At 38.6% G+C, this 27,537-nt stretch overlaps 1 protein-coding gene across 15 annotated transcripts in view; it reads right to left on the reverse strand.

The window, feature by feature from the left end:
• The window catches only part of LRRC7 (leucine rich repeat containing 7), a 622,091-nt gene that overhangs the window by 490,307 nt on the left and 104,247 nt on the right, over window positions 1-27,537 (reverse strand). For all 15 annotated transcript variants that reach the window (XR_003510334.1, XR_003510333.1, XM_027536916.1 and 12 more), the window contains exon 2: window positions 8,883-8,980. Coding sequence is in view for 12 of the 15 variants with exons in the window: in XM_027536916.1 (XP_027392717.1) it covers window positions 8,883-8,980 (98 nt within the window). In the remaining 3 variants the exon portion in view is untranslated. The remainder of the gene's footprint in view (window positions 1-8,882; window positions 8,981-27,537) is intronic.

Raw genomic sequence — 27,537 nt, forward strand, 5'->3', positions numbered from 1 at the left:
CATGAGCTTGATTTCAATTTTTTAATTAGCCTAAGATTGTTCAGGCTATGAATCTAATTTAATCTAATCTCTCTTTAATCTTATCTTTATAATATCATGCCCAAACTATTAGTGAGTAACATGTATTAATTTCAAACTTGCTGATAAAATTCAAGTTAAAAATGCAACTTTGTTTCTTTGTTATGATACTGTATAGTCACAATCTAAGATATTAATACAAAAATCAAACAAATAATATTTTCAAGCTAATAAGAAATCACTGACCATTTGTTTCTTTTGAGTCCCCTGGTATGAAAATCATGTACATTATTCCTTTGACTTTTTTGTAGGACTTAAGAAATGGTCACTGTAAAGAAAGACCTCAGAAATGAGAAGTAGGAAAGACTAGTTTTCTAGAATGGATATGCCAAATTAAAGAGATAAACAGAGTTGAGTAGGAATCTGTAATTCAGCAACTCTGATGTTTTAGATACATGAGTGCTAGTTTCTAATTCTTTAAGCTACATGCACATGTTATAAACCTTTCTTTATATGATAATTTATGCTTAAAATGTTTTTTAAGAATTAGCAGGAATGATGCTAAAGCTGAAACTCCAGTACTTTGGCCACCTCATGCGAAGAGTTGACTCATTGGAAAAGACTTTGATGCTGGGAGGGATTGGGGGCAAGAGGAGAAGGGGATGACAGAGGATGAGATGGCTGGATGGCATCACTGACTCAATGGACATGAGTCTGAGTGAACTCCGGGAGTTGGTGATGGACAGGGAGGCCTGGCGTGCTGCGATTCATGGGGTCACAAAGAGTCAGACATGACTGAGCAACTGATCTGATCTGATCTAAATCCTGGAGAGCTAAAATGAGAGCATAGAATACTGTGTGTAGGCATATAACATGGAACAGTAGGAATAAGATAGCTTCTGGAGTCAAACTTAACATTTGCATCCCAGCTTTGGCACTGACTGGTTGTGTGACACTGCATGAATTATTTAACAAGTCTGAGATCCTACAGCCTCATCTATGTACATGAGGGCTAAGTCGGTTCAGTCGTGTCTGACTCTTTGCGACCCTATGGACTATAGCCCGCCAGGCTCCTGTGTCCATGGGATTCTCCAGGCAAGAATCCTGGAGTGGGTTGCCATGCCCTTCTCCAGGGGACATTCCAGACTCAGGAACTGAACCTGCATCTTCTGCAGCTTCTGCACTGCATGTGGATTTTTTACCACTGAGCCACTGAGGAGCCCCAGCCTCGTCTATACAGTTCAGTTCAGTTCAGTCACTCAGTCGTCTCCGACTCTTTGCAACCCCATGAATCGCAGCACGCCAGGCCTCCCTGTCCATCACCAACTCCCGGCGTTCATCCAGACTCACATCCATCGAGTCAGTGATGCCATCCAGCCATCTCATCCTCTGTCGTCCCCTTCTCCTCCTGCCCCCAATCCCTCCCAGCATCAGAGTCTTTTCCAATGAGTCAACTCTTCGCATCAGGTGGCCAAAGTACTGGAGTTTCAGCTTAAGCATCATTCCTTCCAAAGAAATCCCAGGGCTGATCCCCTTCAGAATGGACTGGTTGGATCTCCTTGCAGTCCAAGGAACTCTCAAGAGTCTTCTCCAACACCACAGTTCAAAAGCATCAATTCTTTGGTGCTCAGCCTTCTTCAGAGTCCAACTCTCACATCCATACATAACCACAGGAAAAACCATAGCCTTGATTAGACGGACCTTTGTTGGCAAAGTAATGTCTCTGCTTTTGAATATGCTATCTAGGTTGGTCATAACTTTCCTTCCAAGGAGTAAGCATCTTTTAATTTCATGGCTGCAGTCACCATCTGCAGTGATTTTGGAGCCCAAAAAAATACAATATAGCCAATAATTAAGCTTGACAAAAAGAAGGGCTGGAATGGAAGGGAGATGTAGAGGAAATGAGTTTCATTCCAAACAAGAAGGAAACTGTATTTTAAGAAAAGCTAAAGAGCAACTGAAGATAATGGAAACACAACTGCCCACAAATTATAGGGCTTAGATAGGAAAAAAGGGCTCTGCATGATAAATAGAGGCCTGGAAGTCACTTTAATATCACTGGGGGCTTCCGTAATGGCTCAGATGGTAAAGAATATACCTGCAATGCTGGAAAACTGAGCTCAATTCCTGGGTTGGGGAGATCCCCTGGAGAAGGGAATGGCTATCCACCCCAGTATTCTTGCCTAGAGAATTTTATGGACAGAGGAGCCTGGCAGGCTACAGTTCATGGGGTCCAAAGAGTCAGACATGACTAAGCAACTAACACTTTCACTTTCAGATTCCTGATCTGCCAAGTACCATCTCTTCTGTTTCTATTTTCCCATTCTTAGCTCTAAAACAATTTGGGATAGCTAAGTATACAGAGACAAATATATACTACAAGCAATAGTATGGGATATAATGTTGAGTAATTTTACCTTTTCCATTATACTAGGCCAAATGGCAAATACATTACCTCACTTTCATTACCTTACATTATCTATGCTATGCTAAGTTACTTCAGTCGTGTCCGACTCTGCGCGACCCCACAGACGGCAGCCCACCAGGCTCCCCCGTCCCTGGGATTCTCCAGGCAAGAACACTGGAGTGGGCTGCCATTTCCTTCTCCAATGCATGAAAGTGAAAAGTGAAAGTGAAGTCGCTCAGTCGTGTCTGACTCTTAGAGACCCCATGGATTGCAGCCCACCAGGCTCCTCCGTCCATGGGATTTTCCAAGCAAGAGTACTGGAGTGGGGTGCCATTGCCTTCTCCACATTATCTAGGATTACTTTTAATACTAAACCAACTCTTAAATGTGATTGGCCCAGTATAATAGGCTTAAGCCAATGAGTATATAGCATTCTTATGGTATCTAATGATGATACAGGGATAGGGATGTATACCAATTTAGGCTAATGAAAGGATAGGGAGTATTTTCTAGAGGCATCTAGGAAGTCTCCTAGCATAAACAGAAGCCTGGGAAAAGATAGTAACTCTTCCTCTGTGCACTGACATTGTTACGCACATGTACGAGTTCTATAACTACACAGCACGGTGCTACCACCGTAAAGGGTTACTTCAAATTTCCTTAGCAAATATGAACCCTCCCCCACCACCACTGCCTAAGCGCCCTGACCAAGTGAATGAGTTGACAGTAACACCAGGTCATCTACACCATACTGGAATCACTGGGACATAATTTGAAACAGGAACCTGGTAAAGAATCCAAGTATCCAGAGACCCATCACAAACTTGAGATGAAGTCAGTGAGAAGAAGGGTAGGCTTAGGATCTTTTAAATTAATGTACCCCACTTCTTAATTGCATTTAGTATTCCCTATTTCTCTACCCTGTTCACTGTAAATCATCCAAGGGCTTGACTGGTTTTCAAGCCTTGATTCACTGACACATATTTAGTGTGAAATTCTTAAAAAGGATGGTTTCTGAACAAGAACATTAAAATAGGAAACACAATCCCAAAAGAAGGGGTAGACAGATAAAAAGCAAGAGCAATCACAGCAAAGTGAAAGGTGACAACCTGATATGGAGGGACGCCCAGATAGAATTCTAGATAGGAACTGACATTTACAAAACTGTCCTTGAGTCATCAGGGAAAATGAACATTAAATGGACATTAAATCATGTTCAATAACTTCTAATATGAAAGCAAGAACTTGACTAATTATCATGATTTTTACTAAACTGGTTAATACAAGAATATTTTGACATTTTGTATAAATAATGAAGTAAGCATCTGTATTGAGAATGTACATACACCAAGGAACTGCAGGAAATCTCTAGATCCTAAATGTGGCCCTCAGCTAGACTCTTGGTCATAAAAAAATCTAGACTCTTGGTCATACAGCCATAAGAAAGAAAATTCTGCCAACAGCCTAAGTAAGTTTAGAAGTGGCCTCTTCCCCTACTGAGCTCATGATGAAACGTCAGCCTGGTGAAGCTCTGAGGCAGAGAACCTAGCTAAGCCCCACCTGGATTCTTGATCCAAAGAAATTGAGATAAACTGTTTTTTAGGACAGTAAATTTGTGGTAATTTATTACAAAGCAATATAAAATTAATACAGCATCATGAAGAGATTATGGCTGGTCTGAATAAAAGCTGTCTCAGCAGAGTGATTGAATAGGAGCCAGACTGCATTGATTTGGAGGAGTGAGAGGAGGGTAAGTGGAGTGAGCATAGATGACTCTTTAGAGAGGTTTGCCTGGGGACAGAAGGAGAACGTAGGGCTGTAGCTGAATGGTACTTTGGTTTTGAGGACAAAGTTTTTATTTTTGTTTTTTTTATGGGAAGTAACTTGAGCATATTTAAAAGTCTGCCTTTTTGAAGGATCAATTTTTACTCGATTCTTGAAAATTTGTACTTGATTCTTGAAAATTTGCTTGGCTATGCTAAATGCAGCATAGCTAGATATAACTTACATGAAATAACTGGTTAAAAGTAATATGTCTGGTGACCTAATATCAATATTAACATTGAAAATATTGTAAATGATTATAAAAGAAAGTAGTATAAATTCTGTTATTCAGCAAATAATAGAATTTGTTTGCAAAACTTCAAATGAAAGAGGGCTTCCTTGCATTTGGAGGATCCTATCGACTGATATCACACACACACATTGTCAGAGTCAAGTTCCACTATTCTTTCAATTCTCAGCAAAGGGAAGCCAGTCTTATTTGACTTTCTATGATGATTCCTGCTGAGCTATTCCAAATCCTGAAAGATAATGCTGTGAAAGTGCTGCACTCAATATGCCAGCAAATTTGAAAAACTCAGCAGTGGCCACAGGACTGGAAAAGGGCAGTTTTCATTCCAATTGCAAAGAAAGGCAATGCCAAAGAATGCTCAAACTACCACACAATTGCACTCATCTCACACACTAGTAAAGTAATACTCAAAGTTCTCCAGGCCAGGCTTCAGCAATATGTGAACCGTGAACTTCCTGATGTTCAAGCTGGTTTTAGAAAAGGCAGAAGAACCAGAGATCAAATTGCCAACATCTGCTGGATCATGGAAAAAGCAAGAGAGTTTCAGAAAAGCATCTATTTCCACTTTATTGACTATGTCAAAGCCTTTGACTGTGTGGATCACAATAAACTGTGGAAAATTCTGAAAGAGATGGGAATACCAGACCACCTGATCTGCCTCTTGAGAAATTTGTATGCAGGTCAGGAAGCAACAGTTAGAAGTGGACATGGAACAACAGACTGGTTCCAAATAGAAAAAGAAGTTCGTCAAGGCTGTATATTGTCATCCTACTTATTTAACACATGCAGAGTACATCATGAGAAACGCTGGGCTGGAAGAAACACAAGCTGGAATCGAGATTGCTGGGAGAAATATCAAAAACCTCAGATATGCAGATGGCACCACCCTTATGGCAGAAGGTGAAGAGGAACTCAAAAGCCTCTTGATGAAAGTGAAAGTGGAGAGTGAAAAAGTTGGTTTAAAGCTCAACATTCAGAAAACAAAGGTCACGGCATCTGGTCCCATCACTTCATGGGAAATAGATGGGGAAACAGTGGAAACAGTGTCAGACTTTATTTTTTTGGGGCTCCAAAATCACTACAGAAGGTGACTTCAGCCATGAAATTAAACGATGCTTACTCCTTGGAAGGAAAGTTGTGACCAACCTAGATAGCATATTCAAAAGCAGAGACATTACTTTGCCAACAAAGATTCCTCTAGTCAAGGCTATGGTTTTTCCTGTGGTCATATACGGATGTGAGAGTTGGACTGTGAAGAAGGCTGAGCACCGAAGAATTGATGCTTTTGAACTGTGGAGAAGACTCTTTAGAGTCCCTTGGACTGCAAGGAGATCCAACCAGTCCATTCTGAGGGGGATCAGCCCTGGGATTTCTTTGGAAGGAATGATGCTAAAGCTGAAACTCCAGTACTTTGGCCACCTGATGCGAAGAGTTGACTCATTGGAAAAGACTCTGATGCTGGGAGGGATTGGGGGCAAGAGGAGAAGGGGATGACAGAGGATGAGTTGGCTGGATGGCATCACTGACTCAATGGACATGAGTCTGAGTGAACTCCAAGAGTTGATGATGGACAGGGAGGCCTGGCGTGCTGCGATTCATGGGTTCGCAAAGAGTCGGACACGACTGAGCGACTGATCTGATCTCTGATGATGATTTTCTAAGGTGGCAGCTTTCCACAGGAGCTGACCTGTAAGTCTTGATCTAGATCCCATGTTGAATTTGTAGAATTATGAGGAAAGACCATGAGACAAATGACTATCTAACAGAAATTACTATCTAACACTGCTGCAAGAATTCCAGCTTTGTGTCATTTGTTTACAACCTGTTCCTTATGGTTTATTATTATTTCTAAAAATAGTAGTCATAACTTCCCTATATTTTCATTTCTATGATCAAAACATGCTTTGCTATCCTCAAATGGTTAACTGAAAATAAGCACTGCAATAATAGATGAAGAGGAAAAAAGCAAGAAAGAAGAAAACTCACCACATCCCAAGTTCTATACCAGATACTTAATATAAATTGTCCTTAATTCACCAAACAAACTTTCAAGGAAGACTCTTTAATTATCCTCATTTTTCAAATAAGCAGACTGACTCATTTAGATTAAGAAAATAATACCCAGGGTCCTGCATCTGATCATATTGTGTCACATTAAAGAATAAATCCCTGTGTGTAACTTTAGAGTTAATGTCTTGATTAACTACTGTATTGCTCTCATTCTAAAAAAGAGGATTCTTAGGGAATTAACAGCAGTCAACACAAGACAAGAAGAACTATGTATTAAACTAACAGGGAATAATGCGAGAGAATATTACTTTGTATGTTTCTCATTCCTCATTATGTCCTTCCATGGTCAACAACATAGTCAATCCAGTTGAGCTCCTGTAGTGATATTTCAAAAATTGTCCTGACTGCCATGATCAGTTGTTGAGGATTTGCTTGTTATAACAGAATAAATAGTTTTTTTAAAATGTACCTTACATTAAACAACAAAGACTTAGCTCTGAAATATGTCTATTATTATTATTAGTCTTTTGTAACCATGGTAATTTAATATCATCTTACAGCCAATCACTTGACTTAGGCTAGTGTTTTTTAGGTTTGAGCTTGCATCAGAATCTCCTCTAGGGCTTCTTCAAAACACACAGATTATAGGACTTGACTCTCAGCTGTTTGGATTCAGTAGATGTGGGTTGTAGACTTTAAAATTTGTGTTTCAATGACACATTCCCAGGTGCTGTTGCTGGTCTGGAGACCACACTTTGAGACCCACTGACCTAGACAAGGGTTTTAAAACCTTTTTGTGGAAAGAATCAGGTAAATACTTTTGGCTTTGTGGACCATATAGTTTCTGTCACAACTGCTCAACTTTTCATTTGTTGTGGAAAGCAGCCATACATAATTCCTAAATGAACAGAGATGGCTGTGTTTCAGTAAAATTTTATTACAGAAAGAGGCATCAGGATATATTTGGACTGTAGCTGCTCAACCTCTGGGTTAGACCAACTCAGTATAACAGGCCTGAAAAATGACTTTATATATACTAAATATACTATGTGACTCCAAGAGAATCAACTATAGCTTTATTTGCAAAACCCCTTCTACGTTTCTAAATAAAACCTGCAGAACTATAACAGAGACTAAGTTGATTGTGTTAAACCATCATAGAGGAGAAATCCTGGTGAACCCAATAAAGAAGCAATAGTTTTCTGCACGAGTCTGCATTTTACAAACAGTTTTTGTTTTAACATGCCCATTAACTATATCTTCACTTTCAAATTTTAGTTTTACTTGGATATTGTTTATAATGTTGGAAGTTATAAGTATACCAAAATGAAACACTATATCGAATGACATAGATGCCAACCCAATCAGATCTATTGACTTTCTAATAAAATGAAAGAAAACAAAAACACACTGCTTGCCATGAGTGTGCCCAGATTTAATATATTTGATCTTCACCCAGAATAGTGTACTTCAAACTAATTTAAAATACCAATACAACCTTAAAAGTCTACTAAATTGTTTATGCCAACGAATCCACTGCATTAGCTCTATCCTTAACACAATGTAAATTCCTGTAAAAATACATCATTCAGATAAATTTTTGTCATAATGAATTGCGATTTAGTTCCCTGAAAATAACCAGATGCAAATGCCATGAGAAAAGCTAGAATTATGGGTCAGCATATAAACTTAAAATACAAATATTATTATAAAAACATCTCCAACAATGTTATAGACTAGAAACATTTAGACAAGATATTTGCAATTATATATTGTAACATTTCGATAACTTAAAGATGGATTAAAATGGTTTTATGAGGGAATACATGACTCCTTGTTCAAAATCTGTTCCTAAATTCAATTAATTCAAATATTTCATTTTGAACAATGGATTTATATTTGCCACTAGACATTTATTCTTTAGACTAATGCTGTGGTTTTCAAAGAGTCCTTGGTTTCTTGTTGTTTTGTTTTGTTTTTTAAAGGTTGAAAGAGTACTGTGGTCAAACGAAACTGGAAAATGTTCATTTAAAACAAATTTAAAAATTTGTTAACTTCTTTGGAAGCAATATTCATGGAACATATGTCTAAGAAAGATGTGATAAACTGTGCGGCCTTTTCCAATCTCATTTGAACACAGAACAAAATTATCAGTACAGCATTTTGAAATACACAAGAAACAAAGAAAACAATGTTCTTAGTGCCTAAACCCAGGTACCATATATTTTTTACAGTAATTTCAATTAGATTCAACAAGTATTTGTTAAATACCTCTATTATTTGATCGATCACTTAAAGGTTAACATTGTAGTTTTGTTATGCTACTCACCTAAGTCTATCTAGAACAAAGTTAATCCTATTAAACATACTTACACTCCTCTTCAGGCCTCTTCCGAAGTGCTGCACGAACTTCTTTACAAGGACTTCTCTGATATTGTGGGGGATTCCTTCCCCGTATTAAGTTCTCCATCCTATAGGAGGAAATTGAAAGGGTAGTTTAATGTAAAAATCTTGATACATTTTAAAAAATTAAATGATTTAGATCAAGAGTCAATGATTCAGGTATATAGAGACACTTAGTAGACCACATCCTTAAGAGAACTAAGCAAGGCGCAGGACAGTCGGGAGTGGCAGGGACTGTAGTAAACTGGAGAAGGCTTGACTTTTCTAAGGCATTCCAATTTCGAAAATATAGAAACCCATGTGGATGAAACTCATATGCACATTCTCCGATTAGGGACTCTTATGGGCTGAATGTTTGTATCCCTACCCCCTTCTACTCCTCCTACCTCCTACCTTCACAGGTTGAAACTCTAACCCCTAAAGTAACATCAAAATATTTTGATGTGGAACCCTTGAGAAGTAACTAGATTAGCTCAAGTCATGAGGGTGGTGCACATATAATGGAATTAGCAGTTTTATAAAATGAGGAAGACAGACTAGAGCTCCCTCTCCCCTGCATAGGAGGAGACAGTGAAAAGGCAGTCATCCACAAACCAGGAAGAGAGCTCTCGCCAGGCACCAACTCTGCTGGTGCCTCTATATTAGACTTCCAAGGCTCCAAAAGTGTGAGAAATACAGTTCTGTAGCTCAAGCCACCCAGTCCGTGGTATTTTGTTATAGTTACCTAAACTAAGTCAGAGACCCATTGACTAAAAAAGTGATTACTCACAAAGCAAACACATTTATTAAAAATCAGGTTACACTTTAGAAAGAAAGAACCTTTCACCAGCATTCTGAATACCAGCTTTCCAGAGTTTACTTGCTGATTTTCTCTGTGCCAATGATTAAATTGAGAAGGGTTTTCTAATTCTAAATTAATTGTGACTCCTTGAAAATATGGTTAATATAAAGTGCACTTCTCAGTTACTTTCAATGCTGACAACCAGAAAATAATAATAAATGGACCAAATGCAACTTGAGTTGGAATAATAAACAGAATATACTCTGTGATTAATATTTTCTGGTTTTAGTAAACCTTACAGTTTTGTGCTACTGTTGTACACTCTACTTATTTTGAAAACATTAAGCAACTATTGAGTGTTCAAGATTTGAAAATTCAGAACAAAACAGTGATATGTATCATTTTGAAAAAAAAAAAACCCATAAACTTATAAGAATCTGCTATATAACCCAGGGAACTCTACTTAATACTCTGTAATGGCCTACATAGGAAAAGAATATAACAAAAGAAAAGAAAATATAAACATAGCTTCTTAACATCTACATAATTATTCTAATAGAATACCACTGTGCTGGCTGATAGCGTATATTGAAAACAGCATGGTTGTCATGGGTTACAGTAGTGGAAGATCTCCTAAGGTGAGTGGTACAGAGACATATTTCTAGTGTCTAGAGAGGAAATTGGGAAAGGATGATCCAATAAAAGCAATAAGTAAAATGGACTGAAATATGAGTAAATAACATTTTTTGTACTGGAATAGTAATGTAATAGGGCTAGTAGTAAAGAAACTGCTGCCATTGCAGGAAACATCAGAGACCTGGGTTCAGTCCCTGGGTCAGGAAGATCCTCAGGAAGAGGGCATGGCAACCCACTCCAGTATTCTTGCCTGGAGAATCTCATGGACAGAGGAGCCTAGTGGGCTACAGTCCATAGGGTTGCAAACATCCAGACATGACTGAAGTGATTTAGCATGCATGCAGTAACGTAACACTATTCCTATGAGATGCTGTCACTGGTTCTAAAAATCACTTTTCCAAATATACTTACTGAAACCAATCTATTCATAGGTAAGGACTACTTTGTGTGTGTGTGTGTGTGTGTGTGTGTGTGTACTCACTCATATGCCCATGCTATGAATATAAAGTATAAGAAAATATTTCTCAATATGTGATAACTTGAAACAATTTCACTCAAAGCTCAAGTGAGAAAAAAGCTTATCATTGTATGATAATACGTTGTATAATCATACAATGACAGGTAAGAAAATGAAAATCTCAAGAGTTTAGGACATAGTTTGCTTTAATGTTATATATGAGGGGCAGGGTCTGAGCTTACGGGACCAACTCTGCAGTTTCAATATAAACCATGTAAATTATACAAAATGTTCTAGATTCTGACTCTTGAATTAATTCAATGCAGAATTTTGATTACATGTTTCAGCAAATGCATGAATTTTCATGATGATATAAAAATTCAAGTGAACTTATAATTAACCACTAGTAGTCACAAGTTGAAGATAGTAAACTACAACAAACGTAAACTACAACAAACATAACCTGCAAATGCAAGTATCTACACAAACTTATATGTCGAGTACATCATGAGAAATGCTGGGCTGGAGGAAGCACAAGCTGGACTCAAGATTGCCGGGGGAAATATCAATAACCTTAGATATGCAGATGACACCACATTTATGGCAGAAAGTGAAGAGGAACTCAAAAGCCTCTTGATGAAAGTGAAAGAGGAGAGTGAAAAAGTTAGCTTAAAGCTCAACATTCAGAAAACGAAGATCATGGCATCCGGTCCCATCACTTCATGGGAAATAGATGGGGAAACAGTGGAAACAGTGTCAGACTTTATTTTTGGGGGCTCCAAAATCACTGCAGATGGTGACTGAGCCATGGAATTAAAAGACGCTTACTCCTTGGAAGGAAAGTTATGACCAACCTAGAGAGAATATTGAAAAGCAGAGACATTACTTTGCCAACAAAGGTTCATCTAGTCACGGCTATCGTTTTTCCTGTGGTCATATATGGATGTGAGAGTTGTACTGTGAAGAAGGCTGAGCACCCAAGAATTGATGCTTTTGAACTGTGGTGTTGGAGAAGACTCTTGAGAGTTCCTTGGACTTCAAGGAGATCCAACCAGTCCATCCTCAAGGAGATCAGTCTTGGACATTCTTTGGAAGGAATGATGCTAAAGCTGAAACTCCAATACTTTGGCCACTTGATGTGAAGAGTTGACTCATTGGAAAAGACTCTGATGCTGGGAGGGATTGGGGGCAGGAGGAGAAGGGGATGACAGAGGACGAGATGGCTGGATGGCATCACCGACTTGATGGACATGAGTTTGGGTGAATTCTGGGAGTTGGTGATGGACAGAGAGGCCTGGTATACTGCAATTCATGGGGTTGCAAAGAGTCAGACACGACTGAGTGACTGAACTGAACTGAACACAAAATTATGATTTAATTTTAAAAACCAATTTTTAGTCATCATGATTTTACTAATGAGGGATGACAGCTTATTCTGGTTGGAAATCTATGTAAACCAATCTCTTAGATGGGTTATTAATTTTCTTTTTATGTATCAGACTATTGAATATATGAAAATGTAGTGGTCTAATTGATTTCCATGTAACTACATTTGAGGGTATGCCAGAAAAACTGAATGTATGTTAGAAAGTACTGCTAAGAATTCCAGGAGAGTTTCACTTACAATGGTTGCTAATTGGCATCAAAGATCATGAAGAATTATGGTGCCCAAATGTTGCATTATGGGAATGCTCACAAGTAGATATGCAAGAGATTATGCAGTATTAGTAAAGAAGTATTATTTAAGTGTGATGAGCCCAGGTTCTGGAATTGGACTGCCTGGGCTAAACTTCCATTCTATCTCTTAAAGAAATATTTCAGGGAAAGATACTTAGTTACTTTGGGGCTTTCCAGGTAGGGCTAATGGTAAAGAACCTTCCTCCCAATGCAGGAGACACAAGAGACATGGGTTTGATCCCTGGGTTGGGAGGATTCCTTGGAGAAGGGCATGGCAACCCACTCCAATATTCTTGACTGGAGAATCCCATGGATAGAGGAGCCTGGCTGGCTATAGACCATGGAGTAGCAAAGAGTTGGACATGACTGAAGTGACTTAGCACACACTCATGCATACTCATATATAAAAAGTATATGTTATATGTAAATATAATATTATACAAATATATATATTTGTAAAAATATGTATCTTCAAATTAACATATTGATTTTTTAAATCAATTAGTTATTTTAGAAATGCTTGCTTTCATTTGTGATATTTAAAATTTTTAGAACCAAGAAAAAGATAACTGGGGTCAAAGAAACTCACTATAAACTATGTATACAACACAGTAATAGAAGACTATAAATTAAAATAGCATTAAAAGTTGTCAGAATGCTAAGTGTTATTATACCCAGTGGGAAATATACTTTGAATCAAATTAAATGTGTTACACAGTAATGCTCATGTCCAAGCTAATATAACTGTGAGATTTCCACCCTCTTGAGACTATACTTCTGGCTACTTGAACTCTCTACCAGATGACCAGTGTCATCTATGATCTACAGTTTGCATTAAATGGTCAGACAAAATGACCAAGAATGAAGCCTTGGAGCACAGCCAGGACATAGCAAAGATGCTATTCTAGCTACTCTCAAGCTTGGCATGTCACCAGCGGGAGTGTGTTAACAGTGCCAGCAAGGAGAGATTAAGTGTGATGACCACAGGCAAGACAGATGCTCTAACAACTCATTGAAGAGATCTGGAAAGTGCAGCCTACATGTCAACTGCTGGGAAGAAATAGGGGCAGCCAGATTGGTATCAAACAGCATGAAAAAGCAATCAGAGGTCATGAGCAACCATGTCCTCAACTCTCTTGGCAGTATCTCCAAAATATAGGTCAAAAATTATCTGAGAAACTTTATATAATACAGATTCCCCCATTTCAGTACTGAAGATTTCCATTCAATAAGCTGGGGTCAGGTCCAGGTAGATATATTTTTTTTAACATTAATTGAGTGAGTACATCAAGATTGTATATTATCACCCTGCTTATTTAACTTATATGCAGAGTACCTCATGCAAAATGCCAGGCTGTATGAAGCACAAACTGGAATCAAGTTTGCCAGAAGAAATATCAATAACCTCAGAAATGCAGATGACATCACCCTTATGGCAGAAGGTGAAAAGGAACTAAAGAGCCTCTTGATGAAGGTGAAAGAGGAGAGTGAAAAAGCCGGTTTAAAGTTCAACATTCAAAAACCGAAGATCACAGCATCTGGTCGCATCACTTCATGGCAAATAGATGGGGGAACAATGGAAAAAGTAACAGACTTTCTTTTCTTGGGCTCCAAAATCACAGCAGATGATGACTGCAGCCATGAAATTAAAAGATGCTTGCTCCTTGGAAGAAAAGTTATGACAAACATAGACAGTACACTATAAACCAGAGACATTACTTGGCAAACAAAGGTCGATATGGTCAAAGCTATGATTTTTCTAGTAGTCATGTTTGAATGTGAGAGTTGAACTATAAAGATAGCTGAGCACTGAAGAATTTATGCTTTTGAACTGTGTTGTTGGGGAAGACTCTTGAGAGTCCCTTGGACTGCAAGATCAAACCAGTCAATCCTAAAGCAAATCAGTCCTGAATATTCTTTGGAAGGATTGATGCTGAAGCTGAAACTCCAATACTTTGGCATCTGATGGGAAGAGCTGACTCATTAGAAAATACACGGATGCTGGCAAAGATTGAAGGCAGGAGAAGGGGACAACAGAAGACGAGATGGTTGGATGGAATCACGAACTCAATGGACATGAATTTGAGCAAGCTCTAGGAGATGGTGAAGGACAGAGAAGTCTGGCTTGCTGCAGTCCATTGGGTTGCACAGTCGGACACGACTGAGTGACTGAACAACAACAAAAAGTGCTTCTAAAACAGCCTTCAATTCAGTTCAGTTCAGTCTCTCAGTCGTGTCCAACTCTTTGCAACCCCATGAATCACAGCACACCAGGCCTCCTGTCCTTCACCAACTCTCGGAGTTCACTCAGACTCACGTCCATCGAGTCAGTGATGCCATCCAGCCATCTCATCCTCTGTCATCCCCTTCTCCTCCTGTCCCCAATCCCTCCCAGCATCAGAGTCTTTTCCAATGAGTCAACTCTTCGCATGAGGTGGCCAAAGTACTGGAGTTTCAGCTTTAGCATCATTCCCTCCAAAGAACACCTAGGGCTGATCTCCTTCAGAATGGACTGGTTGGATCTCCTTGCAGTCCAAGGGACTCTGAAGAATCTTCTCCAACACCACAGTTCAAAAGCATCAATTCTTCAGCACTCAGCCTTCTTCACAGTCCAACTCTCACATCCATACATGACCACTGGAAAAACCATAGCCTTGACTAGACAGTACTTTGTTGGCAAAGTAATGTCTCTGCTTTTCAGTATGCTATCTAGGTTGCTCATAACTTTCCTTCCAAGGAGTAAGCATCTTTTAATTTCTTGGCTGCGGTCACCATCTGTAGTGATTTTGGAGCCCCCAAAAATAAAGTCTGACACTGTTTCCACTGTTTCCCTATCTATTTCCTATGAAGTGATTGGACCAGATGCTATGATCTTTGTTTTCTGAATGTTGAGCTCTAAGCCAACTTTTTCACTCTCCTCTTTCACCTTCATCAAGAGGCTTTTTAGTTCCTCTTCACTTTCTGCCATAAGGGTGGTGTCATCTGCATATCTGAGGTGACTGATATTTCTCCCGGTAATCTGGATTCCCGCTTGTGCTTCATCCAGCCAAGCATTTCTCATGATGTACTCTGCATATAAGTTAAATAAGCAGGGTGACAATATACAGCCTTGATGTACTCCTTTTCCTATTTGGAACCAGTCTGTTGTTCCATGTCCAGTTCTAACTGTTGCTTCCTGACCTGCATGCAAATTTCTCAAGAGGCAGGTCAGGTGGTGTGGTATGCCCATCTCTTTCAGAATTTTCCACAGTTTACTGTGATCCACACAGTCAAACGCTTTGGCATAGTCAATAAAGCAGAAACAGATGCTTTTCTGGAACTCTCTTGCTTTTTCAATGATCCAGCGGATGTTAGCAATTTGATCTCTGGTTCCTCTGCCTTTTCTAAAACCAGCTTGAACAACTGGAAGTTCACAGTTCACATATTGCTGAGGAGCAGCGGCTGCGCTTTGCTGGAGCAGCCGTGAAGAGATATCCCACGGCCAAGGTAAGAGAAACCCAAGTAAGACGGTAGGTGTTGCAAGAGGGCATCAGAGGGCAGACACACTGAAACCATACTCTCAGAAAACTAGTCAATCTAATCACACTAGGACCACACCCTTGTCTAACTCAATGAATCTAAGCCATGCCCCTGGGGCCACCCAAGACGGGCGGGTCATGGTGGAAAGGTCTGACAGAATGTGGTCCACTGGAGACAGGAATGGCAAACCACTTCAGTATTCTTGCCTGGAAAACCCCATGAACAGTATGAACAGAACAGTATGAAAACAGCCTTACACTAGTTCTAATACTGGCTTTGGGAACCCTTGTAAATAAAAATATGTATACTTGAAGATGTAGGAAATGGAAGTTCAGTGAATTCATTCTACTGGTTCAGAGGTAAGGTGAGGTCTGGTGAGAAGACTGCAGTTAGGAAAGGTACTACCAAAAATGAGAACAGTGGCCAGAGCAACAGAGTCAAAGGCTCTGTCATGTCAGTAAGTTTAAATTGTCTACCATGTGATACAAGTCAAACATCTTTTTCTTTCCATTGCTACTCCATCTTTCTTGATATTCCTTCCAGGGCTTAGACTATGGTCAATAGGCCATAAGTATTTAATAAATGATTCAATGGATAGATGAAGTCTGCTCTATCCTGGCAGAAACATTTGGAATATTCTCCTTTTTATTCCAAATTTTACCCATCCTTGAGGATCTATTTTTAACTTCTGATTACACTCAGAAACAAATTCAATCACTTCAAATATACTTAGTTCTTGCCTTCTGATTCTCCTCTATGATATCTACTAAATGTTTGGAAGTGTAACCAAAGATTTTCCAGCTAGTATTATTCTTCATTTCAGTGTTTGGATCCTTTACTCATAGATTCTAATCCATTTGAGGGCTTTGACATAACACAGTACATTTGTCAAAATACTGCCATATAATTTGTTTCATTTTCTTGACAATTCTGAAGTGGATATCAGTATATTACTATTTACAGATGAGACAACAGGAAGTCTAAGCAATTAAGTAACATATGCAAGGCAAGGCAGGCAGGCCAGAGGAAGGACCTGAACTCAGGTCCTTTGACTCCCAAAATGAAATCTTCATCTCACAATGCAAAGAAAAGGTTGTCAATCTTTTCTTTTTTCTAAGGCTTAGTGTCTCAAAAAGTAGTTTTCTTACTGAGTTGTAGATGTTCACTAAATCTTAAAATACGGAAATTTTATCAGTTATTGTCACTTTAACCTAGGCTTCTATTAAATCTAAAAACTAAATAGAAATAATTCATGGTAAAATAAAATAATAAAAGTAATAAGAATTTAAAACATGAAAATGTACTTACGCCTGCATATAGTAAAAGGAATAAAAATATTGCTGTATGATTTTTGAAAATAATGATTGGTAGGCTGTTCTGTCCAGAGAAATAGAATAATAAGGTGGCAGAATATTATAACAATCCATCCTTACAAAGTTCTAAGGTCAGGTGACCACTCAGCTTTTCAGAAATCCTTTCTTGGCTTTGAATTTAAGAAAAAAAGAGGAAAGAATTATTAATAAAAAGGCAGTAGAAAGTGTTCTTGCTTTATCTCTGAGCCGTTGGTTTTATTTTTATGGAAAGTGGAATCTGAATTCAGCACTCCAAATCAAACTGGAGCCAAACTAGAACTATGAACACATATTAAGAATAAAGTAGCCATTGAAAAGTCTCAAGTATTTATCAAGATCCAATTTGAACTCCAAATGACAGTGCAAAAATAATCAATACCCAATTATCTCAGTCAAATATTTTGAATTGATATTTAATAAGGACAAACTGGACAAAGTTAAACAGAAAGACTGTTTTGAAAAATATCACATCTTAACTACACTTAAACTGCTCAGGTAGAGAGTGAAATGCCTACGTAATATAAAGATAGATAAAGCACTGTTCAGTTGGAAAAGAGACAGATGTGTGATTTATAAAGCCAGTGATGATGATTTACCCGACATTCAAGGATCATCAATAGTCTCAAGGAGAAACTGGCTTTATACTTCCATGTCACACATTTATGCATGCCAGAAGAAATATCAAAACCTCAGATATGCAAATGATGCCACTCTAATATTGAATGTGAAGAGGAACTAAAGAGCCTCTTGATGAGGATAAAGAGAATAGTGAACAAGCTGGCTTAAAACTCAAAAAGATGATGATCATGACATCCAGTTCCGTAAGTTCGGTTCAGTCACTCAGTTGTGTCCGACTCTTTGCGACCCCATGAATCGCAGCACGCCAGGCCTCCCTGTCCATCACCAACTCCCAGAGTTCACCCAAACTCATGTCCATTGAGTTCGTGATGCCATCCAACCATCTCATCCTCTGTCATTCCCTTCTCCTCCTGCCCTCAACCTTTCCCAGCATCAGAGTCTTTTCAAAGGAAAAGACTGACTGCTCTTCGTATTAGGTGGCCAAAGTATTGGAGTTTCAGCTTCAGCATCAATCCTTCCAATGAATATTCAGGACTGATTTCTTTTAGGATGGACTGGTTGGATCTCCTTGCAGTCCAAGGGACTCACAACAGTCTTCCCCAACAACACAGTTCAAAAGCATAAATTCTTTGGTGCTCATCTATCTTTATAGTCCAACTCTCACATTTATACATGACTACTGGAAAAACCATAGCCTTGACTAAATAGACCTTTTTTGACAAAGTAATGTCTCTGCTTTTTAATATGCTGTCTAGATTGGTCATAACTTTCCTTCCAAGGGGTAAGTGTCGTTTAATTTCATGGCTGCAGTCACCATCTGCAGTGATTTTGGAGCCCAAAAAAATAAAGTCTGACACTGTTTCCAACTGTTTCCCCATCTATTTGCTATGAAGTGATGGAACCAGATGCCGTGATCTTCGTTTTCTGAATGTTGAGCTTTAAGCCAACTTTTTCACTCTCCTCTTTCACTTTAATCAAGAGGCTTTTTAGTTCTTCACTTTCTGCAATAAAGGTGGTGTCATCTGCATATCTGAGGTTATTGATATTTCTCCCGGCGATCTTGATTCCAGCTTCTGCTTCATCCAGCACAGCGTTTCTTATGATGTACTCTGCATATGTTAAATAAGCAGGGTGACAATATACAGCCTTGACGTACTCCTTTTCCTATTTGGAACCAGTCTGTTGTTCCATGTCCAGTTCTAACTGTTGCTTCCTGACCTGCATACAGGTTTCTCAAGAGGCAGGTCAGGTGGTGTGGTATGCCCATCTCTTTCAGAATTTTCCACAGTTTATTGTGATCCACACAGTCAAAGGCTTTGGCATAGTCAATAAAGCAGAAACAGATGTTTTTTCTGGACTCCCCTGCTTTTTCAATGATCCAGCAGATGTTGGCAAGTTGATCTCTGGTTCCTCTGCCTTTTCTAAATCCAGCTTGAACATCTGGAATTTCATGGTTCACGTATTGCTGAAGCCTGGCTTGGAGAATTTTAAGCATTACTTTACTAGCATGTGAGATGAGTGCAATTGTGCAGTAGTTTGAGCATTCTTTGGCATTGCCTTTCTTTGGGATTGGAATGAAAACTGACCTTTTCCAGTCCTGTGGCCACTGCTGAGTTTTCCAAATTTGCTGGCATATTGAGTGCAGCACTTTCACAGCATCATCTTTCAGGATTTGGAATAGCTCAACTGGAATTCCATCACCCCTAATTAGCTTTGTTAAAAGTGATGCTTCCTAAGGCCCATGTCTGGCTCTAGGTGAGTGATCACACCATCGTGATTATCTTGGTCGTGAAGGTCTTTTTTGTACAGTTCTTCTGTGTACTCTTGCCACCTCTTCTTAATATCTTCTGCTTCTGTTAGGTCCATACCATTACTGTCCTTTATTGATCCCATCTTTGCATGGAATTTTGCCTTGGTATTTCTAATTTTCTTGAAGAGATCTCTAGTCTTTCCCATTCTATTGTTTTCCTCTATTTCTTTGCATTAATAGCTGAGGAAGGCTTTCTTACCTCTCTTGCTATTTTTTGGATATCTGCATTCAGATGATTAGATGCTCAGTGATCCAGTTCCATCACTTCATGGCAAATAGATGGGGAAAAAGTGGAAACAGTGAAAGATATTATTTTCCTGGACTCCAAAATCACTTCAGATGGTGACTAAAATCATGAAATTAAAATATGCTTGCTCCTTGAAAGAAAAGCTATGACAAACCTAGACAGTGTATTAAAAAGCAGAGATATCATTTTGCTGACAAAGCTCCATATAGTCAAAACTGTGGTTTTTTCCAGTAGTCAGCTATGGATTGAGAGTTGGACCATAAAGAAGGCTGATTAGCCAAGAATTGATCCTTTTGAACTGCAGTCCTAGGAAAGATTCTTGAGTCCCTTAGACTTCAAGTAGATAAAACCAGTGAATGCTAAGGAAATCAACTCTGAATATTCTTTGGAAGGACTGATATTGAAGCTAAAGTTTCAATACTTTGGCCATCCAATGAGAAGAGTTGACTCACTGGAAAAGAGTCTGATGCTGGAAAAGATTGAGCTTAGGAGGAGAAAGGGGAAACAGAGGATAAGATGGTTGGATGGCATTGCCAACTCAATGGACATATGCTTGAGCAAACTCCAGGAGACAGTGAAGAACAGAGCAACCTGAAGTCCATGGAGTGGCAAAGAGTCAGATATGACTTCGTGACTAAAGAACAACAACATTTAGGGAATGACAAATATAATAGTGTGGCTTTCCTAGTAGCTCAGATGGTAAGGTACCCGCCTGCAATGCAGGAGATCCAGGTTCAGTCCTTGGGTTGGGAAAATCCCCTAGAGAAGGAAATAGCAACCCACTCCAGTATTCTTGCCTGGAGAATTCCATGGACACAGGAGCCTGGTGGGCTACAGTCCATGGGATTGCAAAGAGTCGGAAATGACTGAGCGACTAACACATACACATAATAGTATTGCTTTTCATCTCTTTTCTAGAAAATTGAATTCAAAATAGCTTGCCATCATTATGGACTTCTTGAAAATGTAGATTCTAACCTATCTAAACAACAAATCAAAACCGGAATGTGCAAAGTCACTTCAGTCATGTCCAACTCTTTGTGACCCTATAGACTGTAGCCCTCCAGGCTCCTCTGTCCATGGGATTATCCAGGCAAGAAATCCGGAATGGGGTGCCAGTTCCTCCTCCAGGGGATCTTCCCGAGCCAGGGATCAAACCTGCGTCTGTTACACCTTTTGCTTTAGCAGGTGGGTTCTTTAGTACTAGTGCCATCCGGGAAGCCTTAGGCATCCAGACAATAAATCAGAACTGGAATGTGAATGGTATACAGTTCACTCTATAGAGCTTGTAGCAAACGATTGTTCCACTAAAAATCTGTGAAATTATTAAGAGCATGCGTAGCAATGGGAATAAAAATCCAGCTCTTCATAAATTCCGAAAGCATCCTATTCACAAAGTTCTAGATTTAAACTGATTTATTTTCCTCTTATTTTTTAAAAAAATTTTGTGCTTTTTACTTACACACAAAGCAATACTATATCAGAAGTCTGCTATTTTTATGAAGGTATTTTACTAACAAATTGAATTGGTATGAGGAATAACAGTCTTCCCTCATCGTGAAGCTCCTTACAGAAATAATTGTTACGTGAAATGTTTAGGATATGTTCATTGCTGAAATCTCTCTCTCTCTCTCTCATACACACACACTCGCGCGTATGCAAAGGTTAAATTCACTAAAATCAGAGTTACTCAGAAAACAAGTTCCTTAAAGCTACAGAAATTAATTGGTTGAATTAATACAACATTTGCCTATAAAAATTAATGACATTTAAAGATGGAAAAAATGTAAAGAAGGCATGCTGCTGCTGCTGCTGCTTCTAAGTCGCTTCAGTTGTGTCCGACTCTGTGCGACCCCATAGACGGCAGCCCACCAGGCTCAAGAAATCAATCAATATATCTAAAATATCCAAAAGATGTGTGCTTTATTGTTAATAGCAAAAACAGAGTTGGCAATGTAGAAGAACTGCATCAATTTAAAAAATGGTAAGAATTTTTGAAGAAGTTCTAGTGTTAGATCAACATAACTATGCAAAAATAAAACTGATGCTAAAAAATACAGAAAAAATGCTAGGTGCTTTAATAAGATTATTACTGCTAAGGTAATAATGGTGGTGATTTAGTTGCTAAGTTGTGTTTGACTCTTGCGACTCCTCTGTCCATGGGATTCTCCAGGCCTGCCAGGCTCCTCTGTCCATGGGATTCTCGAGGTGAGAATACTGGAGTGGGTTGCCATTTCCTTCTCCAGTGGATCGCCCCGACCCAAGAATTGAACCCAGGCCTCCTGCATTGCAGGCAGATTCTTTACCAACTGAGCTATGATACTATTACCAAATTTAAGAAGGCTGAGTTCTAAAGAATTAATGCTTTCAAACTGTAGTGCTGGAGAAGACTCTTGAGAGTCCCTCAGACTACAAGAAGATCAAATTAGTCAGTCCTAATGGAAATCAAACCTTAATATTCATTGGAAGGAATGATGTTGAAGCTGAAGCTCTGATACATTGGGACCTGATGTGAAGAGCCAACTCATTGGAAAAGATCCTGATGCTGGGAAAGACTGAGGGCAGGAGAAGAGGGTAACAGAGAATGAGATGGTTGGATGGCATCTCTGACTCAGTGGACATGATTTTGAGCAAACTCCGGGAGATAGTGAAGGACAGGAAAGCCTGGTGTGCTGCATTTTATGGAGTTGCAAAAAGTCAGAGACAACTGAGCAACTAGAAAGCAACATATCTAAACTATCCATCATTTTTAAAATTTACGAGCATATGGAAACTAAGATATGTATTTTGAATAAAGTAATATATATATAGATATAATATATTTACCTACAATTTAGAAATTAACACAATACATATTTAGTGGTTGATGTTGTTATTCAGTCACTAAGTCATGTTCAACTCTTTTGGGCTCCATGGACTGTGGCTTGCCAGGCTCCTCTGTCTGTGGGATTTCCCAGGTAAGAATACTGGTTGTTGTTCAGTTGCTTAGTCATGTTAGACTCTTTGTGACCCCATGGACTGCAGCATACTAGGCTTCCCTGACCTTCACTATCTCCAGGAGTTTGCTCAAACTCATGTCCATTGAGTCAGTGATGCCATCCAACCATCTCATCCTCTGTTGCTCCCTTTTCCTTCTGCCCTAAGTCTTACCCAGCATCAAGGTCTTTTCCAGTCAGTCAGCTCTTCTCATCCGATGGCCAAAGTATTGGAGCTTAAGCTCTTCCAATGAATATTCAGGGTTGATCTTCTTTAGGATTGACTGGTTTGATCTTCTTACTTTCCAAGAACACTGGAGTGGGTTGCCATTTCCTTGCCATTTCTTGGGATCTTCTTGGACCAGGGATGGAACCGGCATCTCCTGCATTGGCAGGTGATTCCTTATTACCCACTTGAGAAGCCCAATACATATTTATAAACCCAGTCTGATTTTCTCTCCATTCTTTCTTTCCTTCCCCTACATACCTTGATTTCAAAGATTGAGGAAAACACTTGTGTTAACATTTGGGTTTCATGATTTTCAGTCAACATTTATTGAATGAGCATACTAATGCCACTGGAATACAGAATCATCTCTCCTCTTGAAAGTGTTCTATGATTTCAACCACATCCCCAACTATCTTCTGTCCCTCAGTCCTATTATAGAATCCTCCACATACATCTTAGCATCCCAATCTCCACTAAAATTCCTTAAGGACAGAAATTGTATCATTCCTGTGGATTGAGCACAATTTGCAAAGCATAGTAGAAATTAAATATTCATTTTTAAATGACTGAATGAATGAGTGGTGTGAGAAATAAATGTATGCCCTGTACAGCTCTAAGGTGATCTACGGTTATACAACCTCTTCATATGTATTATTTATTCCTCATAAAGATGTTATGGGCTTAATATTTAACAAATTATGAAATTGAGACTCGCTTGCCCAAGGTCAGCAGCAAAGCCAGACTAATGTCTGGATTTTCTGTTTCCTGCTGATCTTTGCACCTGAGCACAGCTGCCTAAATGAAGGAATTGTTCTGCTCATTTCTAGGTGATTCCTGGAGCCCCATTAAGTCTCAGAGGAAGGACTACTACCATATATGCAGTTGTTTAGATACAGAAAAAATGTGTGCAGATAGACTTAATTAGTTTGCAAGAAAAACATATATTCCTTTCTTCAAGTGAAATATGGAGAGTTGGCAAATATAAAATAATATTATATTCCAAATGTGCATAAATATCTAAACATATACTATAATGTATAATATAAATGATATTACAGTCTTTATAATCAAGGGATGTAAACATCAAGTTCTTCCCTGGAGTTCTGCCTTCAGCCTGCTCTCCTGCATCCTATCCCTGAATAATCTCTTTGTTACAGCCCATGAGCCAATGACTGTGTCATCAGATTGAGATTACTGAATGTTAGGACAATGTTCCCCTAGTAAGTTTTCTAGTATTGTTTCATATGGCTCTGAGACACAGAAGATACTCAGCATTTTCTTTAAATAAATAAACTGTTATGATTGAGTACTGTTTGATGGCTATTGCTCTCATTTATGAGAAAAAAACCTACATAATTGAAATCATATTTATATTTTCTAGGATGCTTTAAAGTACACTGATGTATAGAACAGTCTTATGGACTCTGTGGGAGAGGGAGAGGGTGGGAAGATTTGGGAGAATGGCAATGAAACATGTAAAATATCATGTAGGAAACGAGTTGCCAGTCCAGGTTCTATGCACGATGCTGGATGCTTGGGGCTGGTGCACTGGGACGGCCCAGAGGGATGGTATGGGGAGGGAGGAGGGAGGAGGGTTCGGGATGGGGAACACATATATACCTGTGGCGGATTCATTTTGATATTTGGCAAAACTAATACAATTATGTAAAGTTTAAAAATAAAATAAAATTAGAAAAAAAAAAAAGCACAAATACTTTCAATGTCTTAGTATCTTAGAAAAATGGAACATGCTGTATCTTTTACTAAGGAAAGAAGGGACAAGATGATTCATTGACTTTGAAAAGATGGGTTTCTGGGAAAAATCCAATTAAGCTTCTATTTGAGACTGAGTACCTGAACAGCCTGAACTACTCAGATGGACCTCATGTAATTATGTGCTAATTCTAGGAGCATTTAAAAAAATCTTTTGGCTTTACCTAAAACTTTATGGGGTCACAACGAAGAATCACTTCCCATGGAACACAGCAATCTTATCTGGCATTTCATTCTCAGTTCCTTCCCTCTCCATGGCCAGAAGGCTTTGCTTTCATTTGTTTCCTTTTCTCTTATCCTCTACCAACTTCTTTTTTGAGTCCATTAAAGGAAAGTTAGAGCATATATTCACAATGTGTCTTACAACTCTTGCTTCCCTGTGGTCTATTTTCAATTTTAACAGCCAGGGAGTCTTTCAAAATCATGAGTCAGATTTCAAAATCATGAGTCAGATTATATCACTGCATTGAGCTCAGTACGCTGAGGATTTCCCTTCCACTCAGAGCAAAAGTCAAAGTCCTTACAATGGTCTATGAGGTCCTTTGTGTTCTGCTGCCTGTAACTTCTCCTCACATCCTCTCCTTCCCCTCTTAATCAGTCCCAGTAGTTCTTTCCTCCATGAACACTCTTGTTCTTCCTTGTCCTGTTCTACTTTTTTCTTTAACCTTGGTTTTATCACATCTAAAATAATTTTTTAATCTACTTATCTGCATAGTTTATTGACTGTAAAAGTCTATATGTGCTTTGAAAAGAATGTATATAATTCAAATGTTGATTTTTCTTTCTGATATATTTACTAACTAGTGAGAGATGTGTGAATGCCTTCCCCAGTTTGATGGTGAATTTATCCTTGTTTTTCTGTCATTTTTTGTTTTATACAATTTTTAAAAATTATATATACATCTTGTGAGTTCTTTTTATTTTTTTGGTGTTACTACATCATGCAGGATCTTAGTCTACTGACCAGGAATCGAACCCATGCACCCTTCAGTGAAAGCACAGAGTCTTAACCAATGGACACCCCCATGAAGTCCTTGTTTTCTATTTTGATGCTATATTTTTGAGTATATAGAAACTGTAACATCCTGACAAATTGACCCTTCTATCATTATGTAGTGATCTTAAGATCTAATAAGACTGTCTGCCTTACATTCTGTTTACCTGTTAACATAATTTTTAAGAGCTCTTGTGGATAGTGATTCCCTGGAATATTATTTCCCATACTTTGGATTAAGCCTATTTTGGTCTTCTATTTAAGATATGTCTCTTGGAAAGAATATTGTTGAGCATTTTAAATCCACCTCTTTAAAAATTCAGTTTGTAATCAGAATTTTTGTTATAAGAATGTTATATTTGTGTTTATCTGATTTCACTGATAATAACTACATTTACTTCTGATTTCTTATTTTGTGCTTTCTATTTATGCACATTTTCTATTTTCTTTTCCTTCCAGTCTTTTAAATTAAGGTTTTTTTCCCCTGCTTTCATTTTATTTTTGTTTTCTACTTTGGAAACTATGATTTCTATGCTTAGATATACCATGTAATTAATATTTGTTTACTATTCTTTATTGTATCTCAGACCTTCTACCTTTGATCACTCTCCTTCTTCCCAAAGTTCATCCTTTAAAATTGTCTTTAAAGTGAGTCAGATTTTAAACCTCTAAGTTGTTCATTTGAAGATGTCTATATCTTATACCTCTTCTTGAGAGACAGCTTTGAAGTATTAAATGCTAGCTCATTGAAGGTGTTATTTTCAATTTACACCCGGTTGTGGTTGAGAAATCAACAATGATGTCTTTTGGAACTAATCTTTCTTTTCTATCTAGCTGATTTTAAGACCTTTTCATTGTCTTTGGTGTTCAGTTTCACTATGATATTGTCTACTTGTGAATTTCTTTTTAAATTGGGTTTGCTTTTTGATCTGAGATGTATTGTCTTTCAGGAATTCTGGAAAATGATCAACCATTTCATTTCTAAACATTTGCTTTCCCTCCTCGCCCCTATTGTTTTTAAAAAATAACTCTGTTTAAGTGTAAGTTGGTGGTGCTAGTGATAAAGAACCTGCCTACCAGTGCAGGAGAAGAGATGCAGGTTTGAGCCCTGGGGTGGGAAAATCCCCTGGAGGAGGGCATGGCAACCCACTCCAGTATTCTTACCTGGAGAATGCCATGGACAGAGGAGCCTGGTAGGCTACAGTCCATGGGGTCACAAAGAGTCGGACACGACTGACTAACACTTTCACTTTTCACTCTATACTTAATGTCTCATACTCTTCTGCTGGTAATTCTCTCTTTTGTCCCTGTAATCCTCCCTTCTCCACTCTGCTCTGTGTCCTGGTATACTAACCTCTACGTCGTGCATCACCAAAGTTCCCTTGCTTCTGGTATTTAGGTGTGGTTTGGTCAGTGAAAGGTACAACAGGTGTGGGAGGAGAGAGATGGGAATATTTATTTCCCCATCTGCATACTTAGTGGGTTGTAGGTCAGCATTAGCTGCATTCTACCAAATTTGGCTCAGTGGTAAAGAATGTGCCTGCTAATGCAGGAAACGCAGGAGATGTGGGTTCAATCTCTGGGTCAGGAATATCC

Source organism: Bos indicus x Bos taurus, chromosome 3 (genome assembly GCF_003369695.1).
Source record: "Bos indicus x Bos taurus breed Angus x Brahman F1 hybrid chromosome 3, Bos_hybrid_MaternalHap_v2.0, whole genome shotgun sequence".
NCBI classification, from domain to species: domain Eukaryota; kingdom Metazoa; phylum Chordata; class Mammalia; order Artiodactyla; family Bovidae; genus Bos; species Bos indicus x Bos taurus.